General features: G+C 36.1%; 4 protein-coding genes and 2 non-coding genes across 40 annotated transcripts in view; 5 read left to right on the forward strand and 1 right to left on the reverse strand.

Annotated features, from left to right (window-relative positions):
- LOC132153092 (voltage-dependent L-type calcium channel subunit beta-4-like) overlaps positions 1–7,206 on the forward strand; it is a 29,401-nt gene extending 22,195 nt beyond the window's left edge. For both annotated transcript variants that reach the window (XM_059562282.1, XM_059562280.1), the window contains 11 exons: positions 1,027–1,149; positions 1,241–1,368; positions 2,253–2,329; positions 2,736–2,755; positions 2,909–2,989; positions 4,282–4,340; positions 4,429–4,538; positions 4,671–4,822; positions 4,933–5,028; positions 5,193–5,378; positions 6,019–7,206. In XM_059562282.1, the coding sequence (XP_059418265.1) occupies positions 1,027–1,149; positions 1,241–1,368; positions 2,253–2,329; positions 2,736–2,755; positions 2,909–2,989; positions 4,282–4,340; positions 4,429–4,538; positions 4,671–4,822; positions 4,933–5,028; positions 5,193–5,378; positions 6,019–6,282 (1,296 nt within the window). In that variant the 3' untranslated portion in view covers positions 6,283–7,206. The remainder of the gene's footprint in view (positions 1–1,026; positions 1,150–1,240; positions 1,369–2,252; positions 2,330–2,735; positions 2,756–2,908; positions 2,990–4,281; positions 4,341–4,428; positions 4,539–4,670; positions 4,823–4,932; positions 5,029–5,192; positions 5,379–6,018) is intronic.
- A 3,358-nt stretch (positions 7,207–10,564) lies between these two features.
- Positions 10,565–16,961, reverse strand: LOC132153093 (high affinity cGMP-specific 3',5'-cyclic phosphodiesterase 9A-like). The gene is made up of 14 exons (XM_059562283.1): positions 16,834–16,961; positions 15,819–15,980; positions 15,663–15,714; positions 15,147–15,249; positions 14,877–15,019; positions 14,715–14,774; positions 14,065–14,242; positions 13,540–13,662; positions 13,370–13,462; positions 12,954–13,021; positions 12,761–12,863; positions 12,484–12,588; positions 12,213–12,359; positions 10,565–11,393 (listed from the first exon to the last, which is right to left on the reverse strand). The coding sequence occupies exons 1-14, from the start codon at positions 16,919–16,921 to the stop codon at positions 11,217–11,219; spliced, it is 1,602 nt and encodes a 533-aa protein (XP_059418266.1). The 5' UTR covers positions 16,922–16,961; the 3' UTR covers positions 10,565–11,216.
- A 505-nt stretch (positions 16,962–17,466) lies between these two features.
- On the forward strand, positions 17,467–20,867 carry nifk (nucleolar protein interacting with the FHA domain of MKI67). Its single transcript, XM_059562322.1, has 6 exons — positions 17,467–17,700; positions 17,936–18,064; positions 18,989–19,097; positions 19,177–19,388; positions 19,909–19,968; positions 20,255–20,867. Exons 1-6 carry the CDS (start codon positions 17,587–17,589, stop codon positions 20,420–20,422), a joined length of 792 nt encoding a protein of 263 aa, XP_059418305.1. The 5' UTR covers positions 17,467–17,586; the 3' UTR covers positions 20,423–20,867.
- On the forward strand, positions 18,783–18,908 carry LOC132153330 (small nucleolar RNA ACA64). Its single transcript, XR_009436651.1, has one exon. It is a non-coding gene; the product is annotated as a small nucleolar RNA ACA64 (small nucleolar RNA).
- Positions 20,052–20,178, forward strand: LOC132153331 (small nucleolar RNA ACA64). The gene has a single exon (XR_009436653.1). It is a non-coding gene; the product is annotated as a small nucleolar RNA ACA64 (small nucleolar RNA).
- A 3,009-nt stretch (positions 20,868–23,876) lies between the features above and the next one.
- The window catches only part of LOC132153094 (CLIP-associating protein 1-like), a 100,151-nt gene continuing 99,552 nt past the window's right edge, over positions 23,877–24,475 (forward strand). For all 34 annotated transcript variants that reach the window (XM_059562290.1, XM_059562284.1, XM_059562286.1 and 31 more), the window contains exon 1: positions 23,877–24,008. The gene's annotated coding sequence lies outside the window, so the exon portion shown is untranslated. The remainder of the gene's footprint in view (positions 24,009–24,475) is intronic.

A 24,475-nucleotide genomic window follows, 5' to 3' on the forward strand; every position in this document is an offset into this window, starting at 1 on the left:
AAAGGCATATTGATACATTCACAACCTGATTGAATGACGTATATTTCGTGTATGACATCAAAGTACCTATAAGGGCTGGACATATAGATGATGCCATTGTCCATCGCCGATGGCTGACAGACAGGAATCAAATAACACCCACCCCCCGTAAGATTCACGATTACAAGGACTCTATACTATGAGCTGCAGTACTTACCACACATTTGACAAGATTAGATGTTTGTCATTGGTGCTCAGGATCTGCAAATCATTCACCATCGTCCTATCAGACATTTCTCCTTACTCTGTGTATGTGGTAAGTGAACTTTTATGATCATAATGCAAAAGGCTACTGCTACCAAGCGGGTAACCTTTTAGTGGCTCCGTAAAATGAGTTATTTGTGTCACACCCCTAACCCCACACCCCTTTGTCATCGTCCATCACAAAGTTTCACTGTAGACATTGTCCGTTGCCAATTTGGTAGACATCGCCCCACCCTAGTTCCCATTCACCAATCAGTCTGCTCAGTGCTGCTTTAAGTCCAACACACCTAATGCCTAATACCACTTATTGGTGCGTGTACTTATGATTTTAATTTTCACGCCCTGCCAACTCACATAGAGCTCATAAAAAGCACCTTACCTCCTCATTGCTCCATGCTTGCCCTCTGATCATTTTGTTTTAGATACACCGCTCATCCACGTCATCAAATCATGTCACATAGCGTCCCATCTTTTTATTAGAGGTATTTGGTCTGTGTTGCATTCATATTTCATTTGAACTGCAGCAGAGTTTGTTTGGAATGGCTTGGCTTGTTTGGTGTGCACCAGGGTTCGGATGGCACACATTCACAATTTCTTAAATGAACCGCACTAACAGAGCCGTTGCACCACTTTAGTGGTGTTCGTTTTAATCTAACTAAACATAAAAATTGTGAACACACCCTTAGAGGTATTTAGTTTCTATTGTCAGGTTGCTCAAGCACAAATGGTAATTAAAACTGCACTGATTTACTATGAATCTATATGTGTTTAAATCTGTCTCAGGCCAAAGCAGTGGCCTTTGCCGTGAAGACAAACGTCAGCTACTGTGGTGCCCTGGATGAGGATGTTCCTGTCTCCGGCACTGCCATTTCCTTTGATGTTAAAGACTTCCTTCATATCAAGGAGGTGAAGAGGTCATTTATTTAATGAGAGTCTGTCTAGCTGTATCTATTTATAACTTTAAACAAATTTCTTTGTCCTCTGTGTATTTCCACAGAAGTACAACAATGACTGGTGGATTGGGCGACTGGTGAAGGAAGGTTGTGATATCGGTTTCATCCCCAGTCCCTTAAAACTAGAGAACATTCGCTTACAGCAGGAGCAAAAAAGGGGCCGCTTCCATGGGTAAAACTGACTGCTTTACAGGAGAATATATAAGGAATGAGTGAACACTGAACCTTAAACAGTTTTGAAGACTACCGGTACTGTTCAAATTACAAAAACTAAACTTCAAAATTATTACAAATACCTCATTGTTCGTTGTAGCATTTGTTCTATTTAGAACACTGGACGGGTGTTTATTCATGGGACAGCTTATTATGTAATTGGAGCAATGTCCTTTTAAATACTGAGCATGATCGGTCATAGTTGTACGTAGGTGTTAATTGAAAGAGAAATGACACACGAATGCTTTGAATGAGATACTGCGCTCTTTCTAAACAGAAGTGATCAGCAGTGTTGAGTCACGCAGCAGTCATACCTCACTACTCTCTCAAATGAAATGTTTGGGTTTAAAGGACAAAGACATTTGCACTTTTCTGTTCTTTCCTTAAAGGAAAAATGTAGTATGTCTAAAATAGTGATTCAAATACATCATTTAATACACTTACTTATTATTTACTTTAAATACAATAACAAAGATGAATAGAGTGTTGACATTATAGCATAATCTAGCTCCTAACATCTTTGTCTTGCCTCAGGCTGTCCACGTTTACACAAAATTACATTTAAAATGACCAACTTGATCTTACTGCCACAATATTTAATGCAAAATGAATTTAAAAACATTAAGTACAAATGATTTATTTTTGAGAACATAACTGGATTCCAATTAGACATGCAATGTGATGAGCTCATATTTTAGTTTTGAAAGCTTTTTTTATATATAAGGCAGTATGTATATATATATATATATATATATATATATATATATATATATATATATATGTATATGTAAATGTATATGTATATCCTTAATTAACACCTTTCACTGTTCTTTATTCCTATAGGAAGTCCAGTGGGAACTCCTCTTCCAGCCTGGGTGAGGTGGTGTCAGGCACCTTCAAGCCCAACCCTGCTTCTGCAGGTCAGCTTCAGTCTTCAGACTCATTGAAAAGGGTTCCAGTTCACTTCTGACTTATAGGCTGGTTTTATAAAATGTAACAGAATCTAAGAAATGAATAGATGGATATTTTCCAGTAGCAACTGAGGGAAAAACTTGTCTTTCCTTTTTAAGGCGGTTATTGCAAGATATGAAGTGTCAAAATTGTTAATACCCCTTAACACAAAACAAATATGGCTGAGATACACAATATGTAGAAGCTGCGTTGCCCAGTGACATTTAGTATAATATAAAAAAACATACAGGCCTAATGCTATACACTGAAACATTTTGATTTTTTTTTATTTTAAATAGAGAAAAGATGCACCTGATTTTGATGTGTTGTTTTGTGGCTTGTTTTAATCTACTTTTTAAAACTCCTCTTTTTCAGGTAAACAGAAACAGAAAGTGGTGAGTTAACTGTATTTTATTTGTCAGTTCTATAAATTATATATAATAGTCCTACTATTGTAATAAACTGCTGTTTCGAGCTATTGCTGTGTTCATGCAGTATGGGGCTATTGAAATAAACAGCATATTGTTCCACGTCTAAATCTCTTGCAGGCCGAGCACATTCCTCCATACGATGTGGTCCCCTCCATGAGGCCGGTGGTCTTAGTTGGACCATCACTTAAGGGATATGAGGTAGGCCTCCCCAATCCCTATGGTGTATGCATGTATATATTTAGACATGGTAACCAGGGCATCACTTCTTAAGCAGCAAGCGAGATGGGATGTCGGTTTGTCACTGAATAGCAGTCATCATCTCCAAGCAGAGTTGCCAAGGCAACAACCTTCTGGGTACAACATGCCAGTCTCAAAAATGGAGCATGGTTTGAAATTAGAAACTGAGGGGAAAACCATCCCTGAAATCAGCTTGACAAGTGTGTTAGCATGAACCATCTGAATATTAGACTAAATCTCTAGTCATACATCTTGGAGCATATATCATGAATGATTTGTGAAAGATAAACAGCTCTGTTTAAACATTTCAGCTCATTATTCAAGAATATACAGTATGTCATCTGCTCTGCTTTGTTACAAAAATGATTTAAAAGGTTAGCTCTCCCAAGATGAGTTTGTTTCTTCATCAGAACAGATTTGGAGAAATTTGGCATTACATCACTTGCTTACCAGTGGATCATCTGCAGTGAATGGGTGCCGTCAGAATAAAAGCATCACAATAATCCACAAGTAATCCTACTAACTCTAGTCCATCAATTAATGTCTTGTTAAGCGAACATCTGCATGTTTGTAATAAACAAATCCACCAAGATCCATTTTTTTTCTTCTCAGTATTGCTTACATCTAAAATATGAGTACTCTATCTCTAATATTATCGTCTTGTCTGAATCAAGTGAGAAATAGGCACAGATCAATCACAGAATGCAAGCGAAAACAGTCCAAAACAGTTTTTTTTTTAAATATATCTGTGGATTTTGATGTGAGAGGACAACAGGAGGAAGCGTTATTATGATTTATGGACTATATTTTGTGTGCATTGTTGATGGATTTGTTTCTTACAAACATGCAGCTGTTTTTTACTTCAAGACGTTTAGTGACGGACTGGAGTGGTGGGGATTACTTGTCGAATATTATGATGTTTTTTTTCAGCTGTTTGGACTCTCATTCTGGCGGCACCCATTCACTGCAGAATCCATTGGTGAACAAGTGAGGTAATGCTATAGTTTTCCAATTCTGTTCTGATGAAGAAACAAACTCATTAACATATTAAATGGTATGGAATGAGTAAACCAAATTTTTAGGGGGGTGGACTACTTTAAGACAGACTGCACTTATTTGTTATTTCCTTGCTGGGTGCTGTTGAAGTAAAGTAGATATATTCCTCAGCTTTTCCAATAAATCATTACAAATCATTCCAAACACAACTGCTCATAATAGTGTTTACTCTCCTGTCCCCATGGGTATGAACACAGGTGACAGATATGATGCAGAAAGCACTCTTTGACTTCCTGAAACACAGGTTTGAAGGCAGGTGAGGGACAGCTTTTAATCTGCTGTGGATTTTAAATAACTTTGCTGTACATGTGGTAGATTTCACTACATTTATTTTCTAATTGCAGGATATCAATCACAAGAGTAACCGCAGACATCTCTTTGGCCAAAAGAACTGTACTGAATAACCCTAGTAAGAGAGCTATCATTGAGAGATCCAACACCAGATCCAACCTGGGTATGCCAGCTTATATTAATTTGCCACTGAGCATTTCTAACTGAATTCAAGTTAAGTAATTAATGTTGGACATGTTTACTGCTTCTAAATCAGCATGTTGACATCATGCTGAAAGTTTCCTCTATCCAACAGCGGAGGTTCAGAGTGAGATCGAGCGAATCTTTGAATTGGCCAGATCCCTTCAGCTGGTTGTGCTGGATGCCGACACGATCAACCATCCAGCCCAGCTCATCAAGACTTCTTTAGCTCCCATTATTGTCCATGTCAAAGTGTCTTCTCCCAAGGTAACAAGTTTGAATTTCTTCATTAAAAACTTTATTAACCATGTATTATGTATTAACAATATCTGTTAGTTAAATGATTGTCAATAGTTATTGCATGTGCGTGCTTACAGGTATTGCATCGGCTGATCAAATCACGAGGGAAGTCTCAAAGCAAGCATTTAAATGTACAACTGGTGGCAGCAGACAAATTAGCTCAATGTCCTCCAGTGAGTATCCAGAATAACACTGTTATGTTCTGCAAGGCTGATATTATTTGATTAAAAAGTTAAGTGTCAAAAATAGTGAGGTGGTTGAATGCAAGACATTGAAAATATAGCATGTGACATAAAAATAAAACACTGACTACATTGCTGTTCCTGCCCTGTTCCAGGAAATGTTTGACATAATTTTGGATGAGAATCAGCTTGAGGATGCATGTGAACATCTGACTGAGTATCTGGAGGCCTATTGGCGGGCAACTCACACTTCCCTCAGCACTCCTCTGAACCCTCTGCTGGGCCGCAACTTGGGATCCACTGTGCTCTCACCGTACCCCACAGCCTTCTCTGGACTGCAGGTGAGTGGAGACTTGGAACTCAGTTTTAAATATAAAAAAAAATATGCTGATTAAAATGTGTGGGGGAACTCCTTGCTAAGCTCCGCCCCCTTGGTTACTGTTGCCATCAAAAGCTTTATACAACTTACTTTACCATAGGAATGAACTGGAGATTTCAGAAATTACTGGAGATTTGCATGAAATTTCAGGAACAAAACATGCTCATAGAATGGTAAAAAAATTAAGTAAACTCAAATATTAGGTTACACTTTATTTTAAGGTGTCCTGTGTAATTATACATATAAGTACTGAGTAATATTAATTAACTACATGTACTTAGGGTAAGGATTTGGTTTGGCTTAGGGTTACTTGCATGTATTAATGCATACTTCATTGTTGTTGTAATAGTATAATAACAGTGCAGGAGTACAAAAGTACATGTAACTTGAAACAAGGACACCCTAAAATAAAGTGTTACCAAATATTATGTTTATGTGTGCTTGAATGAAGTTTGTTTTATTTGACCCTTTTTAACCATTCTGTTTCTACAGAAATTGTTCACTTACTGTATGTCTGTATGTTCCTCTGAAAGTATTATTTTGTATTTATTTTGAATTGTGCTATATTGGTTCCGCTGCTAACATCAGTAACCTTTCAACAGAGCCAAAGAAATAAAAACAGCAATCATATCAGTGACAACTCTCCAATGGAGCGGCACAGCTTGATGACCTCTGATGAGAACTACCACAACAATGAGCAGCAAAAGAAGAGTCATAACCGCCTGTCCTCCAGCTCCCAGCAAAGTCGAGACCACTACCCTCTGGTAGAGGAGGACTACCAGGATCCCTATCAAGATGCATACAAACCTCACCGCAACCAGGGCTCCCCCGGGGGCTACAGTAACGAATCGCGGCACAGACTTTAAACATCCAAACCACTAGAGCCAGAGCTATGAGATAAACCTCATGTCATTGTGTAAACCCTTTCTGAAAATGGAGTGAATTGCGTCCACTCTGAAACAAGTCCCCATCTATGGGAAACCTAACTAAAAGCAAAATCTGAGCTCATGTTCCATCTATGTAAGGCAGTTGTTTGTAGCCCTTGTGCATCTCTTATCAGGCAGTTGGAGGTGCTGATTTTTTCTGCAATGGTTAAGTAAAGATGCTTTCCTGGAGGAATGACAGCTATAGTACCACCTAGTCCATCCAATTTCTCCTAGTAGAGGCCTAACCAAAGCCCTGCACAGTCTATATTTGCAGGACTTTTCTTTGTGTCATGTTAATTTTCACCCTGAACTAGTGCCGGCATGCAGAAATGCTCAACAGTGCCGAGAGCCAATCAGCACAGAGCCTTTTTTTAGCAAGATTTCAGTAGCCAGTGGAATGCATTTGCTGTTTTGTTTCTTCCTGTCTTAGTATTTATGTTAGATGGTCTCTTTTTTGCCCAAGCAGCCTCAGGTATGAAGCAGGAATTCTTCATAGGTGCCAAACTCCAAGAGGTTTCTTTTCCCGCTGTCTATTTTCATAATGATATCTGCAAATAGTCAACACACTTTTCTGAGCAGAACACAAATGATAGCGCCAAATTATCCCTTTTTACATAGACCATAATGCCTGTAGTTCACTCAGCGCTTTGCCCAGGCCTATGAGTGGGATGTTGTTGCAAAAAATTATGCCAGAATACCAATATCAGGTAGATTTTAGCATTTTAAATTACTTTATCACTTGGTTGTAATAGTAAAAGAACATACCTCATGAAACCTTACAAGATGACCAGAGTATATTTCACACAAAAATCAGAAGCAAAAAATATCTTAATTTGCAAATAAATATAAGTATAAACAATACAATGAAGGGTGTTTTAGGACCATCAAGACTTGCAATGTGAAATATTTTCATGAAAATTAAGCTCCTCTTTTTTAATTTCTGCAATAAAATAATGTAAGATTTTTTTGTTTATATTGTAAAGAATTATGCATCATAATAGTATTTGTTGTGTTGCCTTTCATTTCAAAATAATGGTTAAAATACTATACATATTATGGTAATGAATAAGAATTTGTGCTTAACTATTTAAATATTATATAATTTTTTTTATGATATGTTAAGGGTTTTATTTATTTATTTATTTATTTTTGGGGAAATGTGACCTGAGCATGTTTTGGGAGATTCTCATGGGTTTTGTTCAGCTCATATCACACTCTTGTTTTCAGAGCGAAACAGCAGAGTAGCCTGTGTCATTAAAATATGTGGCAACTGAGTGGAAACCCATTCTGTCACTGAGGGAGTGTTTACTCATCACCATTTTCAACTAAAAATGGAAAATGTTTTGGTAACACTTTATTTTAAGGTGGCCTTGTTACATGTACTTACTATTATAATAACAATTAATAATGCATACGTGCATGCAAGTAACCCTAAACCAAACCCTAATCCTAACCATAACAATATAGTAAGTACATGTTGTTAATTAATATTACTGAGTACTTAAATGTAGAATTACACTGTAACAAAGACACCTTAAAATAAAGTGCAAACAATGTTTTAAGCATTTTGGCCGTTCATTTACATGACAATGGCCTTTTGGGGGCCTGAAAATTGAAACTTTTGAAATCAAAGTGCAAGTTTTATTATCACCTCTGTTTAAACAAAAAATAATCATTTGTAACGGTGTTACACAAGCATATTATGTGTTTGCGTAATGTTTCTTTAAAAAAGTGACATTGCCAACTACTGGCCTGGCATGAATAATACAGCGTTTCTAGTTTTAGCGGATCAATGTGAATGGGGATCATTTTGATAATGTTGTCATCTGTACGCCAAACATTTCAAAAACGTGAAGAAATCTTTTTTGTGTTTTTAGTACATTGTTGTCATGTAAACGTACCCAGTATCAGGTCTGTGGATCACCATAAAGTTTTTCTGTTCTATTAAGCTTTATGAAACAATTATCGATTATTATGACTGCTACTAGTCTTGAACGAATGTTATTTGTTACTGGTTGCCATAGCAGGTACACTAAGTATTGGAATTTAAATTAGACTTTAGACTAAGATACAACATAAAACTATAAAAGGAAATGCTTTTTTTTATTGTTTGTTTTGCTTGAAAGCTTTATCTGTAAAAAATGTCTTTATTTGTTTTCATCAGGCCTGTTTGCAAAAGCAGTTCACACACACTGATGTTGTCAGGTGTCATTCCTGCCTTTGCATGTGCAAAACATGCTGATGGCTTTGTGATTTTGACAAAAAACATCATTATCATTTATTCAGTGAAAAATGCTAAATATGTTTCATAAGCAGCTCCAGACAATGCTCGTAATTGATGTTAGCAAAGTTATTTAAATGTTGTCTGGATCTCGACATTTGCATTTTTCTCAACTCAATTCTTGTTACTGCAAATCACAACAATTCTGCAATCTGATTTGATTACGTTAGTTGTATTGTGTTTTTACAGTGTTTCCTCTCCCAGAGATCGCTGTGTGTTTGTAATGCTCAGAGTGGAGCGAACAAAAGCAGTGTCCATTCAGTTTCATACTTTCTGTGTTGCAAAAAGCATTTGGTCCATATCCTTCAGTGGCTTCCTATAGTTGAGGTTTAATCATATCTGAGTGTTAATACTATACGTTTGGTGTGGAAATGATTCAATTTATTCAGTTTCCATTCTGCTGTAAGTTCTACATGTGAGCAGTTCTGAAGAACTATAAACTGGATTTTCCTTTGTGCAGAACCGGTAGGAAAGAAACTCTGTTTGTAGGCTATTTTCAGTATATATCGTTCGTAGCATTAGAAAGCATTCAGTAAAGGGTTTTTAAAACTTTCTTGCTGCAGCTGAAGGGCCAGTAGAAGTCGATGTAGTTTGGGTAAAGTGTCCTTATTCTCTGATCACTGCCACTCTCATTTCTCCTGCCCACTCCATTATCCATGTGCAATATTTCAGAAACTATAAAAGAGATTTAAAGCAGGCTCAGTACATTCTCAGAAGCATATACAAAGTGAGGATTCACACTATAAATGTAAAAGCCAATTAGGAACCAGAAAACAGTATTTTTCTATAATAATATTCATGATTTTTATTGACTATTAAAAATACGTTTAGCATCTAGACATTAGTGAGTGTCCTTATGAAACCTTCTATTTGTGGACATCCTCAATATAACTAATAGTTTACACACATATTTTTTTTTTTTTATGTACTTAATTTTATCTGTAAAGAATCACAAATTTTGGTTGGTGTTCCATCCTTACATCTCAAGGTCCTTTGGTCACTTTTGGGATCAGTACTGTAGCCAACACTCAGGACCACCATTGCTCTTATTATTAGTATTATTCATTTAAAATGTCATTTTTTGTCTATTTCAGTAAACACATTCCCTGCCAGTAACTTTATGCCTTAACATTTTAATAAGGTACATGTTTGTCCCCCCAAACCCCCCCCCCCACACACACACTTTTGCAAACAGAAGGTTTCTTTTGATGCCTCTTTTTGAGAGCTCTGTGGACTTAATTCATTTAAATGTGTGTTAAGAAATTTCATTCTATATTTAGATTGTTTGTGGAAAACTGTCAACAACTCATCAGAATCCATTCATTTTGTAAAAAAAAAAAAAAAACAATGGACTTCCTATATTACACCACTGCCCTGATAAAACAATTTTCCCTTCCTTCCTGAGAATAATAGATTTTTTTTTCCTTACTGAAAGTTCGGTAACATTTTATTTTAGTGGCCAGTTCTCACAATTACCTAGTTGCTTATTATCATGTGTATTATTAACATATAGGTTGTTTATTAGTACTTATAAAGCACTTATTCTGCATGACCATATTCTACATTCCTAATCCTACCCCAAACCTAAACTTAACAACTACCTTACTCACTATTAATAAGCAGCAAATTGGGAGCTTATTGAGGCAAAATCATAGTTAATGGTTTGTTAATAGCGAGAATTGCACCATAAAATAAAGTGTGACCAAAAGTTCTGTTTCATGCAATGGCATGTTGGTAAAAGACAATGAGAAATTAATCCAAAATACGTGAAAGCCATTTCAAGCCTATGCAATTGTGTACAGTGCTGCATGCTAATGCTTTACCTGTAAAAAAAAAATGGAGTTCAAATGGTATTAGCCTACTTGTCGTGTGCAGGACGGTATTTGAGAGAAATGCAAAACTGCATGCATAATGTTCCATTTGCATCGTCAGATTAAAGAGACACTATTTGGTTTTTGGGAAATATATGTGTAAAATGTTTTATTTTGTAAAAATAAATTTGAATGTAAAAGAGCGCTGTGACGAATTCTGTGTTTTTTACACTCAGCTCTCGAATAGCACATCTTTAGTTGCACAGTGGAATCCATGACAAACCAACTTCAATCAATAAAAAGAACAAGTCCTTTAATGTAATTAGCAGTGACAATCGCTTATTTTCATGATGTAATGGGACAGTTATAGCCTCCTAGCTCGTGCCTATGAAACTGTAGCTTCTAGTAGCGCCATCTGCTGGGGTAACTCTGCATGTTCACGACATCCATTTTCAAGACTATCTTGACAAAGAAAAGCTATTCTCAGCAGACATTCTGATTTTAGTTCTTTTTATGTTGATAATTTGTAATGAAAAAAATTATATAAAATTAGAAGAAGGCAAAATGTAAGTTAATCAATCACTTTGTAATTATGTTTTATTTGTAATGACCACTTTGTATATATTTAGTGAAACTATTCAACCCTTGCTTGAATATATATACAAAGTATATTTAGCTGGTAAAAGTAGCATAAATAAATGTACATTAAGCCTTAAAGCACAATTCTGGAATTCAACTTCCATTCTGATTATAGGATGAACGTTTAACAGTGTGAGGTTAGATTATAGGCTGACTGGTTTCGTCGTCCCACCAGGTTCTGGACGAGCTTCGGGCTCTTTTAAGGTGCTGGGCTTGACCATCTTCTCACTCTGGGCCCAGTTCTGTTTCTCCCTCTCCAGAGCTTTCTCCATCTCTGTGTAATAATCCAGGGCTTTCCTCACAGGGTCAATGATGTGCTGCTGTAAAGTCAGAAGTAAGAGTTTGAAATGTTTGTTTTGAGAATACCTGGTTTAATGAGACAAAGAATTGCATAAAGAAATATTTCACACAATTGTTGTTCACGATTAAAAGCGACATTAGAAAAAAGTGGTGCTCGACCGCTTAAAAAACAAAAATAATTTCAATATTATATCTCTGTATTATCTCAGTTATTTCTAGGCAACATGGCATTAAACTGTATGAGTTAGATTAATTGATATTCAAGTTCAGGGCTATTTAACACACTTGCAAAGAAAAAAATCTAAACTTAATACTAACTTAATCTCAAAGTTTATTAATTTAAGGCAGGTGAAATTAACTTAATTTTTAAACTGTTAATTAATTACAGTTAAACTACATTTTCTAAAGCGTGTTTTTGACAAAATGTTTTGAAAAAAAAAACAAATCTGACCAATGTTATATGAATAAGGCCCTGTGAAAAACCTTCAGAATATATATTACAACCCTAAGAATATAAATAACCCTGAAGATTTCAGGCTCACTTTGAGAAAGCAGCCTTCAGATATATTCATGGTAACTGGAATCTACAGATACAGATGTTTGACGTGTAATAAAATAATCACTTAAATGTGTATTTCGGATGTTTTCTTTCCACTCATCTGAAAGAATGCATGTTATGGAAGCAGAATTTGCCAAAATCTCACTAGTGCCTGAAAACTTAGTGGTTTTGCCTATAGTATCTTGCCTTTAAATTTTTAACGTAATGGACTTCCTCAAATTGTTTGAGTTATTAATGTTTAGTGAATGTCAGAAAGATTTTCCTCTGGGAACTTCCTCACCTCCAGACAGGGGAACAGATTGGCCAGTTCAGTGAAGAGAGGGAAGAGAACGAATCGAATGAATCCAGTCTGAGAAGACGGTTTCGTCACTTTGTCTCGATCCATGAACGGAGTGACAGGAAGACCCTCCAACTTCTCCATGTCACTCTAGAAAAAGTCTTTTTTATTACATTTTTTACATTAGATAATGTAAAATAACAAAGTACTGTTACGTACTCCCAACATGGCACTAGGAGATTTTTGATTATTAAACAAAGTTAGCAATATTTACCTGATTGAAGAACTCCTGCAGCAGACAGTCCAGCCAGGGCTCTGCCACATCCATGGGTCTCGCCTCATTAGAGATGTCACTTACTTTAATCATGATCATCATCAACTGTGAAAGAGCCAGACAGGAAGTGGATCATCATTAACAATACTCCTAAAAAGCTCAGCGCTCAATGCAGAGTTATTTCTCTATGCAAAACGGGCAACCATGATGCTAGGGTGAAATGTGTGGTTGTTAGGGTGTTGCATTGATTGACCATTATGAATATCACTGTCCTTACCACATCTCTGTGATCTTTGTTACTGAAGTTGAACACAGGGAGAAGGGCTTTGAACTTGTTTAGGATCTCAGTATGTCTGGTCATATCAGTAGCAAGAATACACCTGCAGTGATGAGAAACCGGTCAGTTTTGACTTAGTTTTTGGTTTGATATGGATATGGTTGTTAAGACGATAGAAGAGTAAATGATATACTTTATTATGCCCTCTCTTATTCTTTTGAATTGCTCTGTCGACAAGTTTCGGAAAATGTTGCTTTCAGTCTGAAAAATAATTAATGGTGATTTTTCATGCATATAGAAAATGTGCATACTATGCATACACACTGCATTAGTATGAGTAATATGCTATTTCAAACAAAGCTTAAGTCAATGTGCAGTTTGAAGATGATTATAAATGGCTTAATATTTTAAGGAAAGAAAAGACTAATCACCATTCAGCATGTAAATTACTGTCAGTTACATATATAATGCATTTTTACATTTATAAAAATGAAAAAGCCACATAAATGCTGAACATTCTATATCATTGTAAGTCAAGGAGATAAAAGCTCTAGAGCCATTTTTTTCTTTTTTTCTTCTTATTCTTTTTTTTGTTTTTTGTTTTTTTACCTTTTCCAGGATTTCAAAAGCTACAGCGCAATGGTGATTTTCCAGTGGGGAGATGTCATTGTACCTCAAGGCGAGCTCAGTGCGGGCATTAATCTGAAGCAGGACATACTTTCATCAGTTTATGCTGTGTACTGAAAAGCAGCAAAATATTGAGACAACAGCTGTCCCACCTGGTATGCATTGTTGTAGCCGGTGTGATCTAGATCGTGACAGACGGCTGAGGTTAGCATGATGAGGAGGTCAATACTGTCCATCTTGCTTCTGAGATCTGTTAGCCATATCAGGCCATACATCTGACAAACAGATGGACACAGATATTAGTGGTCAGGACTTTTCCAGTTGACGAAACCCAAAATCATTTTAATTCATCTATTATATGTATTAACAATTATGAATTATAATGTGTTATACAATTATTAATATGTGACCCTGGACCACTAAACCAGTCTCAAGTGTCCATTTTTCTAATACGTCATACATATACATCATCTAAAAGCTGAATAAATAAGCTTTCAATTGCACTCCAAACAACAATGACCCATTAGATAAAACTGATTCCAGTAAAATTACAATTACATTCTGGCAGCGGTACAATGAGTGAAATTATGGCTGTCTGGGGCATGACATTTATTAATCAATCAGATGGAGAAGTGGATAATTGGAGTGATTGGGAGAATTCCTGAGGTTGAAGCTACCATCTGAGTGACGCAGAAGCAGTGTTTGAAGTTGTGGAAGGGGATGTTATTGTAGCGTCTGTACAGTTCATAAAGGAACTGCTGCAGCACGTCCAGCTCAATGTTGAAGGTGGAGATGAAGTCCAGATCAGTGTACATCACCTGGAGCAACACCATGATCTCAGCGTCTTCCCATTGCCTACAACAGCACAAAATCTTAGAAGGCATCATACCTTGTTGTGTTAATTTAAAGCTAAAGCCTGATTTCAACAAGTCCACTTGGAAGACTATTGCATTAATAAAGACGGAGCTCCAGCCCTTTGCTCACAAGAAGTGCTTTTGATTTGCAAACCACAAACAGGACCATTGATATTAAGATGAGGCCCTTTGGGCAGATGAAAGCCATGATCTCTGCCTTGTTCTTTATGCTTAATTTAGAAGTGCTGTGCTCTGCTTCACAAACAATTTCCTATTCATGTATGACAGGTGCAGGACTTTGATGTGGCTGTAGCCACTGTTAAGACTCCTGGTTTTCCATTTATTTACAAAAACAAGTCATATTCAGGTTAAATAATTATAGGGAATTGCCAGAAGTATTCTATGTCAAGGAAAAGAAAGTGTGTTTGTGCATTTGTGTTTCATGTTTTGTGAGAGATATATTTAAAACTTACCAGTTATCAAAGGTTGGTGTTTTAAGATACTGTCTCACCTCTAAAGAAACCTCCAGAGAACTACAGGAAGTAAATCAGAAGCATTTCTTTTGTGCATATTTGATTCGTAAAAAAATGCAAATTGCGTATTACAGCCTTCCACGTAAGAGACAAGAATATCACCTCATTTGGAGGAACTTTTCCTTGACGTGCTCACACTCCTCACGGGTCTTGCGCAGGGTTCTTTTATGGTAGAAAGGGGAGGGCTTGTGGGTGCCATCTGACATGTCCTTATACAATCCCAACCAGCTCAGGTGCTCAACACTCTGCAGAGAAAGACATCATGTTATAGAGCTTGAAATATAAATGCACTTGAAAACTTTCCTTTATTTAGTATATTTCCCTTAATGGTGCAGATAGAAAATCTCAGACACAGTAGTTCAGCGTTCATACCTCCAGTTTCTCTCTGAAAGACTCCACCTGTCTCTTCATCTCGTACACAATGGCAGGAGTCTCTGCCGCTTCAGTTAGGATTCTTTTCTCCAGGCTCTGTAACCTGTTTAATAATAATTTGATTGGACTCATTATTATCATGTATTTGGAGATAAAATAAGAGCCAAACTTTGTGGCACATATAAAATGTCCTACAAGCAATTTTGCAAACCACAAAAGCCCTGCTCTCTCATCAGTAATCAGTAATACTGAATGTGCAAAATGATTGATAGGCAGAGGCTCTCTCTGATTGGCTATTTTTCTGACTGCAAAAAGCCACAGGCCACCATGACTCTTCTTATGCTACCATCACAGACAAGTGTGATTTCTTATGCTTTGATTTCTGTAAGGTAGTAGGTGGTTTTATGCATGAGTGCTACATTTATGGCTATTAAATATCACCAAAAATTTAAATTCTGTCACTCTAATGAGTTCGTCTTACAGAAAGTGTGCATTTCAAATATGTCCCAGCCTTACCTTTTCTCCATAGAAGAGAGGTCAAATCCCAGAGCAATAATCAGATCTGAACCTAAAAATGATCCAAATATAGAGGTTATCTTTGGCATCTATCAAATTATGTTTATTCATAGGTTTATCAGTACAGTAGCTCTCTAGTGCTAGGGTGGAGAATACCTAACAGCTCACTGTTACAGTCTGCGGCGACCACTTCCAGTTTATAGCAGGAGTGAGGACTATTTGGGGCCAGCTGAGGGGAAATATTAATGATATTGCCTTTAGTATTATAGAGTTTTAGGATGTCATGAGGTCCTGCCTCAGCTGCTGCTCGGAAAAGATCTGTGATGCAAACACACACACACACACACACCCACACACAAACATTTTCATTAATGTTAATAGGGCAGATATAATTAATCATCACATTTATCATTTTCGTAACTGAGGTACATGTAAATTTCCTCAAATCATGCAATTAAAGCACTTCATTATCCGTGATTTAGGATTGAAAATGCCATATGTTTCCTTTAGGGCACTGCTTGGCACTTGAAGACTGACTGACTGTCAGCACCACCTGTGATTCAAGCTGTCAAACTGAAGTATGACGGTTTATTTGTTTCTGACTCACAATCTGTAACTACAAATTCACCCATGCACACTGAGACAATATGGAAGATAAAAAGTTAATTAGCAGTCAGATAGCTCTCTAGAGAATTGGAGTCGAAAGAACGATTAAAAAATAAGACCATCATCTGAACATCCCTTATGTTGTATTAGCTGTCCAGGTCAACAGAATAGCTCTTCATATGGGCTCGCTGTAATTGAGAGGACTTGATTAAAGAAGCCTGGCACTCCTCAAGCTTATTTTCAGCAGAATAAAAGCTAATGAGGGAAGCAAGCCAATTCGGTCATTTCAAAAACCCTGTTTCATATAAGAAATATAAGAATGAATTCACATAAGAAATTCAGTTTGACGCTGATACAGGAATTAAAGCTGCTGTCATTCATAGAGCAAGACTGCTTTTACAAACCTCTGTTTATCTGACAATCTGTATAACACAAAAATAATTACTATATACTACTTTAATTTATGTTAATTTAATACTTTTTAATAACATGTATAACATATATATATATATATATAATTAAATTCTAGTTAGGCAAGAAGAAATATATTTGAGATACTCCTTACCTTTAACATCTTGTGAAGGACAGTCAACAGGAAACTCAGCTTGTTCTGGTCTTCCATTCACGGTAAAATAAATTATTTTAGTTGCCATGACAGGGGATAATCTGTTACACCCTCACCTTTGCTGATCGATGTGTGTGTGTATAGTGTTACATCAGTAATTCAGCCTATCATTAATTTAAAACCCCGCCCCATCTCTGTGGGGTCCACCCCCTTCATCCAAAACCCTGCTCTGTATTTCTGTTAATATGGAGACAAGCAAATGTTTCCTTAAATTTATATTGAAAGTTATTCATTTTGCACCTGATTTATTTTATTTTTTTTATGTTTTTTTAAATGAATCTTTTCCTTGTTAACAAGTAGTGTTAATAATGTTTTTTTTTCTTTCATATTTCAAACCAGGGCATTTTTTTTTTGCATAATACATAATACATTTTCAATGTTATTTAGTTAGTATTTTTAGTCATGTATGTGAAACATATTAATAAATTAATAATTAATTAAAACAGAACTATAAAATAGCAACCTATATCATAAGAACAGTGGGAGATGAGTAATGAATAAGTAAGATTGAAAAAAAATTCTGTAGATATAGCAGACTTTTATTTTGTAGCTGACTTTTATTTTGAATTGTCTTCTGAACCTTTGCAGTTTCCTGAAAGAAGAAGCGAAACGTGGGTTTAGCAGAAGTAACGTTAGTAGGACACACGTCCAAAACGTCTAGCTGTATTTATTTGATACATTTTATATTTAATAATGACAGAAGGCAAATCACCAGAGAAGCCGGCGAAAAACCTGCTGGCTCTGAATCCAAAGGAAGACGCAGAGTTTCAGAAGAAGGTTCAGCAAGTAAAGAAACGTCCTAAAACGGTACGACGCGTGACCATGTGGCTCGAGTTAGCCTGACAATCTTTACCATCGAATTTGTCACTTTAATTGGTTGTCATTAATAGCCATTAAGTTATTTGGATTGAAGAATTCTCCTTTTTCGACACTAACTTGGTCTACAAAGCCTGCTCTGTTCAGAATTTTATTTTTACGTTTCTGTGTTTAGTTGACTTGCTTTTTTTTCTGAATGTGATATTATTTATGATTCCCTCCTCAGGGTCAGTCGCTTTCTCCTGGAGTCCTTTATGTTGGTCATCTGCCTCGAGGATTGTTTGAACCTCAATTAAAATCATACTTTGGGCAGTTTGGCAAAGTCACACGAATAAGAGTTTCCAGGAGTAAAAAGGTAACGTTACGACGTATTTTACACATTTTACAATCAGTTGGGTTAGAGCATTGTTTTTGTCACAATCAATTTAATTATGTAGAAAGAGGTAAATATTATGGAAGTGGCTGAATTTTATTTTTACTCTCTAACTTTAACACTCACTATTCTAATTCTATTCTTAAAAAAGAAAATCTACCATTCTAATCATTTTGTATTCTATTTTCTTTTCATTTATTATGCAATTGTGTGTGTGTAAAGACATCTAGCACTAGCTTGGTCTATTCTTTTTTTTTATTCTGTCCGTTTTCTTTTTATTTTCTTATTTAAAAGCCGTTGCTACGTGTACTGTGTTAAGCTAACTGAGACTTGTTATAGCACTTATATATCATTACTCTTTTTGTTGTTTTTGATTGCTTCCACTGTCCTCATTTGTAAGTCGCTTTGGATAAAAGCGTCTGCTAAATGAATAAATGTAAATGTAAAGGAATTCTGATGCAATTTCTATGGTTATTTGAAACAAATGTGAGCATTCTAACAGGAATTCAAAAATGAAGCATACATTTCTTGGATTAATTAGTTAACCCAATGAGGTTCTGTTTGATTTCAAGAGGATTCTTAGAGAAAACTTGTTTGATCCCATTAGGGTTGCTTCCAAATATTAATATAATTTCTATTAGAATTTGAGGTGGATACTTTTATGTACATTTAATTTATCTGTTTAACATAAAATAATAGCACAGCCTGAAAATTGTCTTTGGCATTTGTTGCCTTGGATAAGATAATTGTGCAGACAGTAATAAGGTACATTTAGCTTATTGCCAGCTTCATTTTGTTGTGCAATGAAACCAATGTGCCAACACTATAAACACATAAGAGTCATACTAACAATATCTTGCTTTGAAGATTTCAATGCAAGTAGTATTAAACTTCCATCTTTCACAGACAGGACGGAGCAAAGGCTATGGATTTGTGGAGTTTGAGTGTGATGAGGTGGCTAAGATTGTGGCCGAGACCATGAATAACTACCTTATCGGAGAACGACTCATAAAGTGTAAGTTGAGAGTGTAAAAGGTTTTGCATGTTTTCTCATATAATGTTGTCTAAACATTACTGTGTTTTGTCCTGTTCAGGTCAAGTTTTGCCTCCTGAGAAGGTCCATGAAAAGCTGTTTGTTGGTTCCAGGTTGGGCTTTAAGAAGCCAAAGCAGCCTGCAGTTGCTCGATATAACAAACGGCATGCTGAAGATGATCTGAAGAATGTTGGTACAAAGCTTATAAGCAAAGAGTCTAAGCTACGCAAGAGACTTGCAGCAAAGGGCATTGACTATGATTTCCCAGGATTTGTAAGTATGATGTTGTCATAGATGACCCAGAAATGAAAATTTGCTGAAAATGTACGGTCACTTAGGCCATCCAAAATGTAGATAAGTTTATTTCTTCATTGGAACAGATCTGGAGAAGTTTAATGTTACATCCTCTGCAGTGAATGGGTGCCATCAGAATGAGAGTCCAAACAGTTGATAAAAACATAATAATCCACATGATTCAGTCCATTACTTAATCTCATGTGAATTGAAAAGCTGCGTTTGTAACAGATTCCTCATTAAGGCATTTTATCTCATATTTTGACCATCACTTTGGTCAGAATATGAGTCCATAATAAAACTTCCTCCAGTGAAACATTTTATCCAGGATCCATTGGTGAACAAGGGCAGTAATGCTAAATCTGAATGTGTTCCAAAGAAGAAAAACTACTCTGTATCTTGAATGGTAGAGTACATTTTCAGCTAATTTTTATTGCGTAAACTATTCTTTTAAGATGCTTATTTTTTTATTTTAGTGTGAACATTTTTTTCCCCACAGGCAGCTCAGATTCCAGCCAAGAAATCCCAATCAGAAGCCAATGTTTCAGTATGCAGCGAAGTAAGCTCAAATTATTAATAGTTAATTAATTTGTATTTAATTTTTTACATTTTTTGCACTGATTTTGTGGGCATATGCTTGGCACAGACTGAAAATTACCTCAGTTGTACCTGTTGACTGAAGTAAGATAACTGTGCCGACAGAAACTGGTACATTTTAAGCTTATTGTCAGTCCCTGTGACTCACAATGAAACCCATGTGCCAACAGTTACTGCAGAAAATGACTAGGATATGTAGTCTTGTGCTACTAGTGTTTTAAAAACTTTTTTTTTTTTTTTGCATTTAGGATGTCACTCCAGTGTGCACCCCATCCATTTTGGAGAGGAGGAAGTCAATCAGAATAGAGGACGATGATGTTGATGATGAAATAGTCATCAAAGCCAAATCAGTTCCAGAAAACTGTGAGGATGTGGAAGATAGCGAGGAAGAGTCAGTTGAAGGTGAAGAGGCTTAAAAGGAGAATTTAATACCTACTAAAAAGACTTAAATCCCTGTTTTAGAAGGGACACTGGACTCACTTTTTTCAGAGCCATTTGTATGTGTTTAGCTCTCAGTCCTCTCCAGCGGCTGGAGAAGAGGATCACATGTTATTCTGATTACCAGGCATCTGTTTTGAGGAGCATTTTATGCAGATGTACCGATCGCCTTTAGGGGTTAAGATCATACAATGTGGTCTCAGAGGTTGCTAAAGTCCAATTAACTGTGTAATACACAAATTATATTTGGTGTGTTAATTTGAAAATTAAATGGATGTATGCATGTCATTGTATTTCTGACACATTATTTTATGTATTCTGTCTAGTACTATCTTCAGACATGTAGCTTTGCAATATTAGTAAAACGTCCTTAACCCATAAAAATGGGTATCAAATAAATGTATTTGTTGTTTTTTAAAGCTATTTTGACTGAGCTATGGTTTGTGTAAATTATGACTGTGGAGATGCTTACAAGGGGGTATCATAGAAGAAATAAAGATCAATGAAAATTAATTTATTAGAATAACCACTAGATGGAGCCAGTAGTCGTTTGCTATTGCTATCGGTTTAATTTTATGGCAAGCCATTTCAACATTTGTTGCTTAATTTACTGATATCTGTGTGTTAGTACCACTGATGTAAATATGACTGGATCTCTCGTTGTGTTCTAAACTGCCAAAAGGCAGTGAAGCCATCAGAAGTGTTCGATCCGCCATTTCACTAATCCCTACCGGCAGAGAGCACCATTGAGTCACATGCAAACCGCTGACTTTAAAATCACCCGATTTGAAGCAAATCAGTCAAACGGTGAGTTTTTCGGTTTTAAAGTGTATGTAAATTCATTTTTACTTCAGATGTTATCTGCAATGTTTATGGTCTTTTTGGGCAGGATTAGCGATATATTTAAACTGTTTAAGGGGGTGTGTCTGCTGCACTGCACACTGCTGACACAGGTAACGATCCAACAAAATATAGCCTATTTTTTTATTTTGGCTACGTAATTATTCAGGAATTATTAGGCCAGGCAAGTTTATTTATATAGCATACAAAATGGTAATTAAAGGTGCTTTACATGAAGGAAAAAAAAATCATGAATCATGAAAATAATCACAAAAGTAAAACAAGCAATTTAAAAACTTTGAAAATTATTAAAAAAATTGACTTAAAAAGAGTTAAACATGAACCTTTTAGTATCAGAAATCGACTTGAATATACAATGAATAATACAATAGTTACTATATTGCTCTATACTGAAATGAAAAGCTTGATGTCTGTACTGTATGTACAGTGACATTCAGCCAAGTAAGGTGACCCATTCTCAGAATTCATGCTCTGCATTTAACCCATTCAAAGTGCGCACACACACAGCAGTGAACACACACCCGGAGCAGTGGGCAGCCGTTTATGCTGCGGCACACAGGGAGCAGTTGGGGTTCGGTGCCTTGCTCAAGGGCACCTAAGTCGTGGTATTGCTGGCCCGAGACGCAAACCCACAACACTAGGGTTAGGAGTCAACCTCTCTAAACTCTAACCACTAGGCCACAACTTCCCTCTTCAGATGTATGCAGCCGCGGCACTACCACTGGGCCCACCCATTTTGGCCCAGGCCTATGAGTAGTGAGTGATTTTCATTCTAGTGGTTCATCCAATAAGCAGCCTGAGGAAAGCTTTGAGTGAAAGCTTCTCAGCAAATGTTCCAATGAAAAGAATGACGTTGGCGGACGTCATTAATTCAAGACAGACACAGACAGTTTTGCTAATATGAAACGTAAAACAATACAAAGCAGCTTATTTTATTTTACATTCAGCAAGAAATGCTCAGAGGAACAGCAGGAGGAAACTCCTGCAATTTTAAGGTGTATTTCTATTTGTTTGTCCGCCTCAGCACTGAGCTGAGGACTGCGATACAAGTTGCTGTTTTCTGGAGGCCCACCTACAATAAAAATCCTGGTGCCGCTAGTGTATGTAGTCAGTTATTTCTCTGAATAAATTATGATGTGTATATTTGGGTATTATGTCCTGATTGGGTAACATCTATTTCAGACTATCCAAGACTGCATAAATATGTTTACTAGCATTACCGTTTACATGTAAAATGTTGTAAGCTAAATTTATATTTAACCACCATTTAAATCATTACTTGCTTTAAAATGAATGCTGTTAACGAAATTATTGTTGAAACATTTGCAGTTAGCGCCTACTGTACGGATAAAAACACTGTAACAAAATTATATAAACAATGAATAACTGTACAAGGCGAATATATGTGTATAAAAAAAAATCTTCAGATTTCAAAGTGAGCACTTTATCATTTGTTATATGTTGAGGTCGTGTCCGTCTGATATTTATCATGTACATGATGTTTGCTACTGAAACGTTAATGAACGTAGCTTTTTAATAAGTAGGGTGAATTCCCGACATTAAAAAAATTACAGTTTCAATGCTTAGTGTGTTGCATTGTAAGAATGTACATAGATTTAACTTCAGATTTAAAAACACTGACTTGTTAGTTGATGTTTTCTCATTAAATTGGTACGATTTCCTATTAATTCAATGTAATGGGAATACTAGGGATTACCAATATGGCGGCACGGCAGCTTCACTTTCATGACGTCGTGAGCAATCGAGTTCTCTATTATAGATCAGTGGTTGGTACATATATTTTTAATTTAAGTGAACCAATATTTCAGCAATAATACAATTGTTTAAACTAGTTGAACTGTTTCTGTATTATTTCGCTAGTAGTCACTATCCAAACTATTTTGTAATGACAAATGTAAAATTGTCCAAATTAGTATTCTGCCTAGTTTGTATCGTTGCTGATTCCTTTTCCAATTTTACTAGTGCTATATAGAGAAATATGTATGCATACACTAGTTTGTTTTTTAATTTGTGATATGCAAAGACTAATCATAATGACTTCTAGATAATTACAATTTTAATTAGAAGTCTTTTAGGAAAATTAAAAATGTTTACCAGAAACAACTTTGAATAAGTTCAAATAACTAATGTCAATTAGTAAAAAATAAAATGGGATACTAGTGTCAAATAGACGGTATATAGTTTTTATGAATCAATGTTAAAATGGCCTTCCATGAAGGTTCATTGTTTTAGATACACAAGGAAAACGACCATGTGGCGGCAAGACAGAAGAAAAACAGGGGATTTCTAATATGCGGATGCAAAAAAAATATATGTTGGCTATTGTGTAGAATAACACGCTAAATATGGGTAATTACAAAGGTAAATAAGGTGCTTTTAGTCAGAGAAATGACTTGCATACTGTACATACACAATAGAGGCAGAATCTAGCCGTTGGTTTCCACCGGCTACAAATCAAAATAGCATAAAATGAAACAATTTTGTCATCGTGCAAAATATGAATCAAAACTGTAAGCTGATTGCACATTAAATCAGTAGCAGAGCCGAGGTGTTTAGCGCATGCGCATTCCGGCTCCATCATTGTGTCCCCAGGAGCAGCAGCACTAGATAGACGAACCTCCCTTACCTTTAATAACCCCACCCGTGTCATTTCACACAGAAACCACCTCTACATTCTTCACAGTGAGTATATAACCTATTATTTCAACCAAACGTGTCGTTTCCATGTACTGGTATTGTGTAAATCGCCGGAGTTTTGACAGTTTACTCGGTCGGCTAGTGAGAGCTAGCATAACCGGCTAGATGATCAATGAAAAAGAAACAAATCCACCCAGACATGATCTGAAATCACTTGGTAATAAACTACTGATGCGGATTTCATCACAATAGGGTTGGTATTTGAAATTTTAACGTGTATAAAAGACAGTAAGATCTTTTAAAGCCTGCACTCCGGAGTAAAGCATCCCATTTATGGTGAATGACAGAATGTGATATATATTTACGTGGATGTATGTGTAGCATCTGTCATTCACTTAAAATGATATTCTGTTTGAGTCTTGTTTTGATTATTAATTTTCTTTCGTTCTGTTGTATATCCATGGTGATCTTGCTTTGAATTATACTCAGATTTCCATCAAGTACTGATGAGT

This window comes from Carassius carassius, chromosome 11 (genome assembly GCF_963082965.1).
Source record: "Carassius carassius chromosome 11, fCarCar2.1, whole genome shotgun sequence".
Lineage (NCBI taxonomy): Eukaryota > Metazoa > Chordata > Actinopteri > Cypriniformes > Cyprinidae > Carassius > Carassius carassius.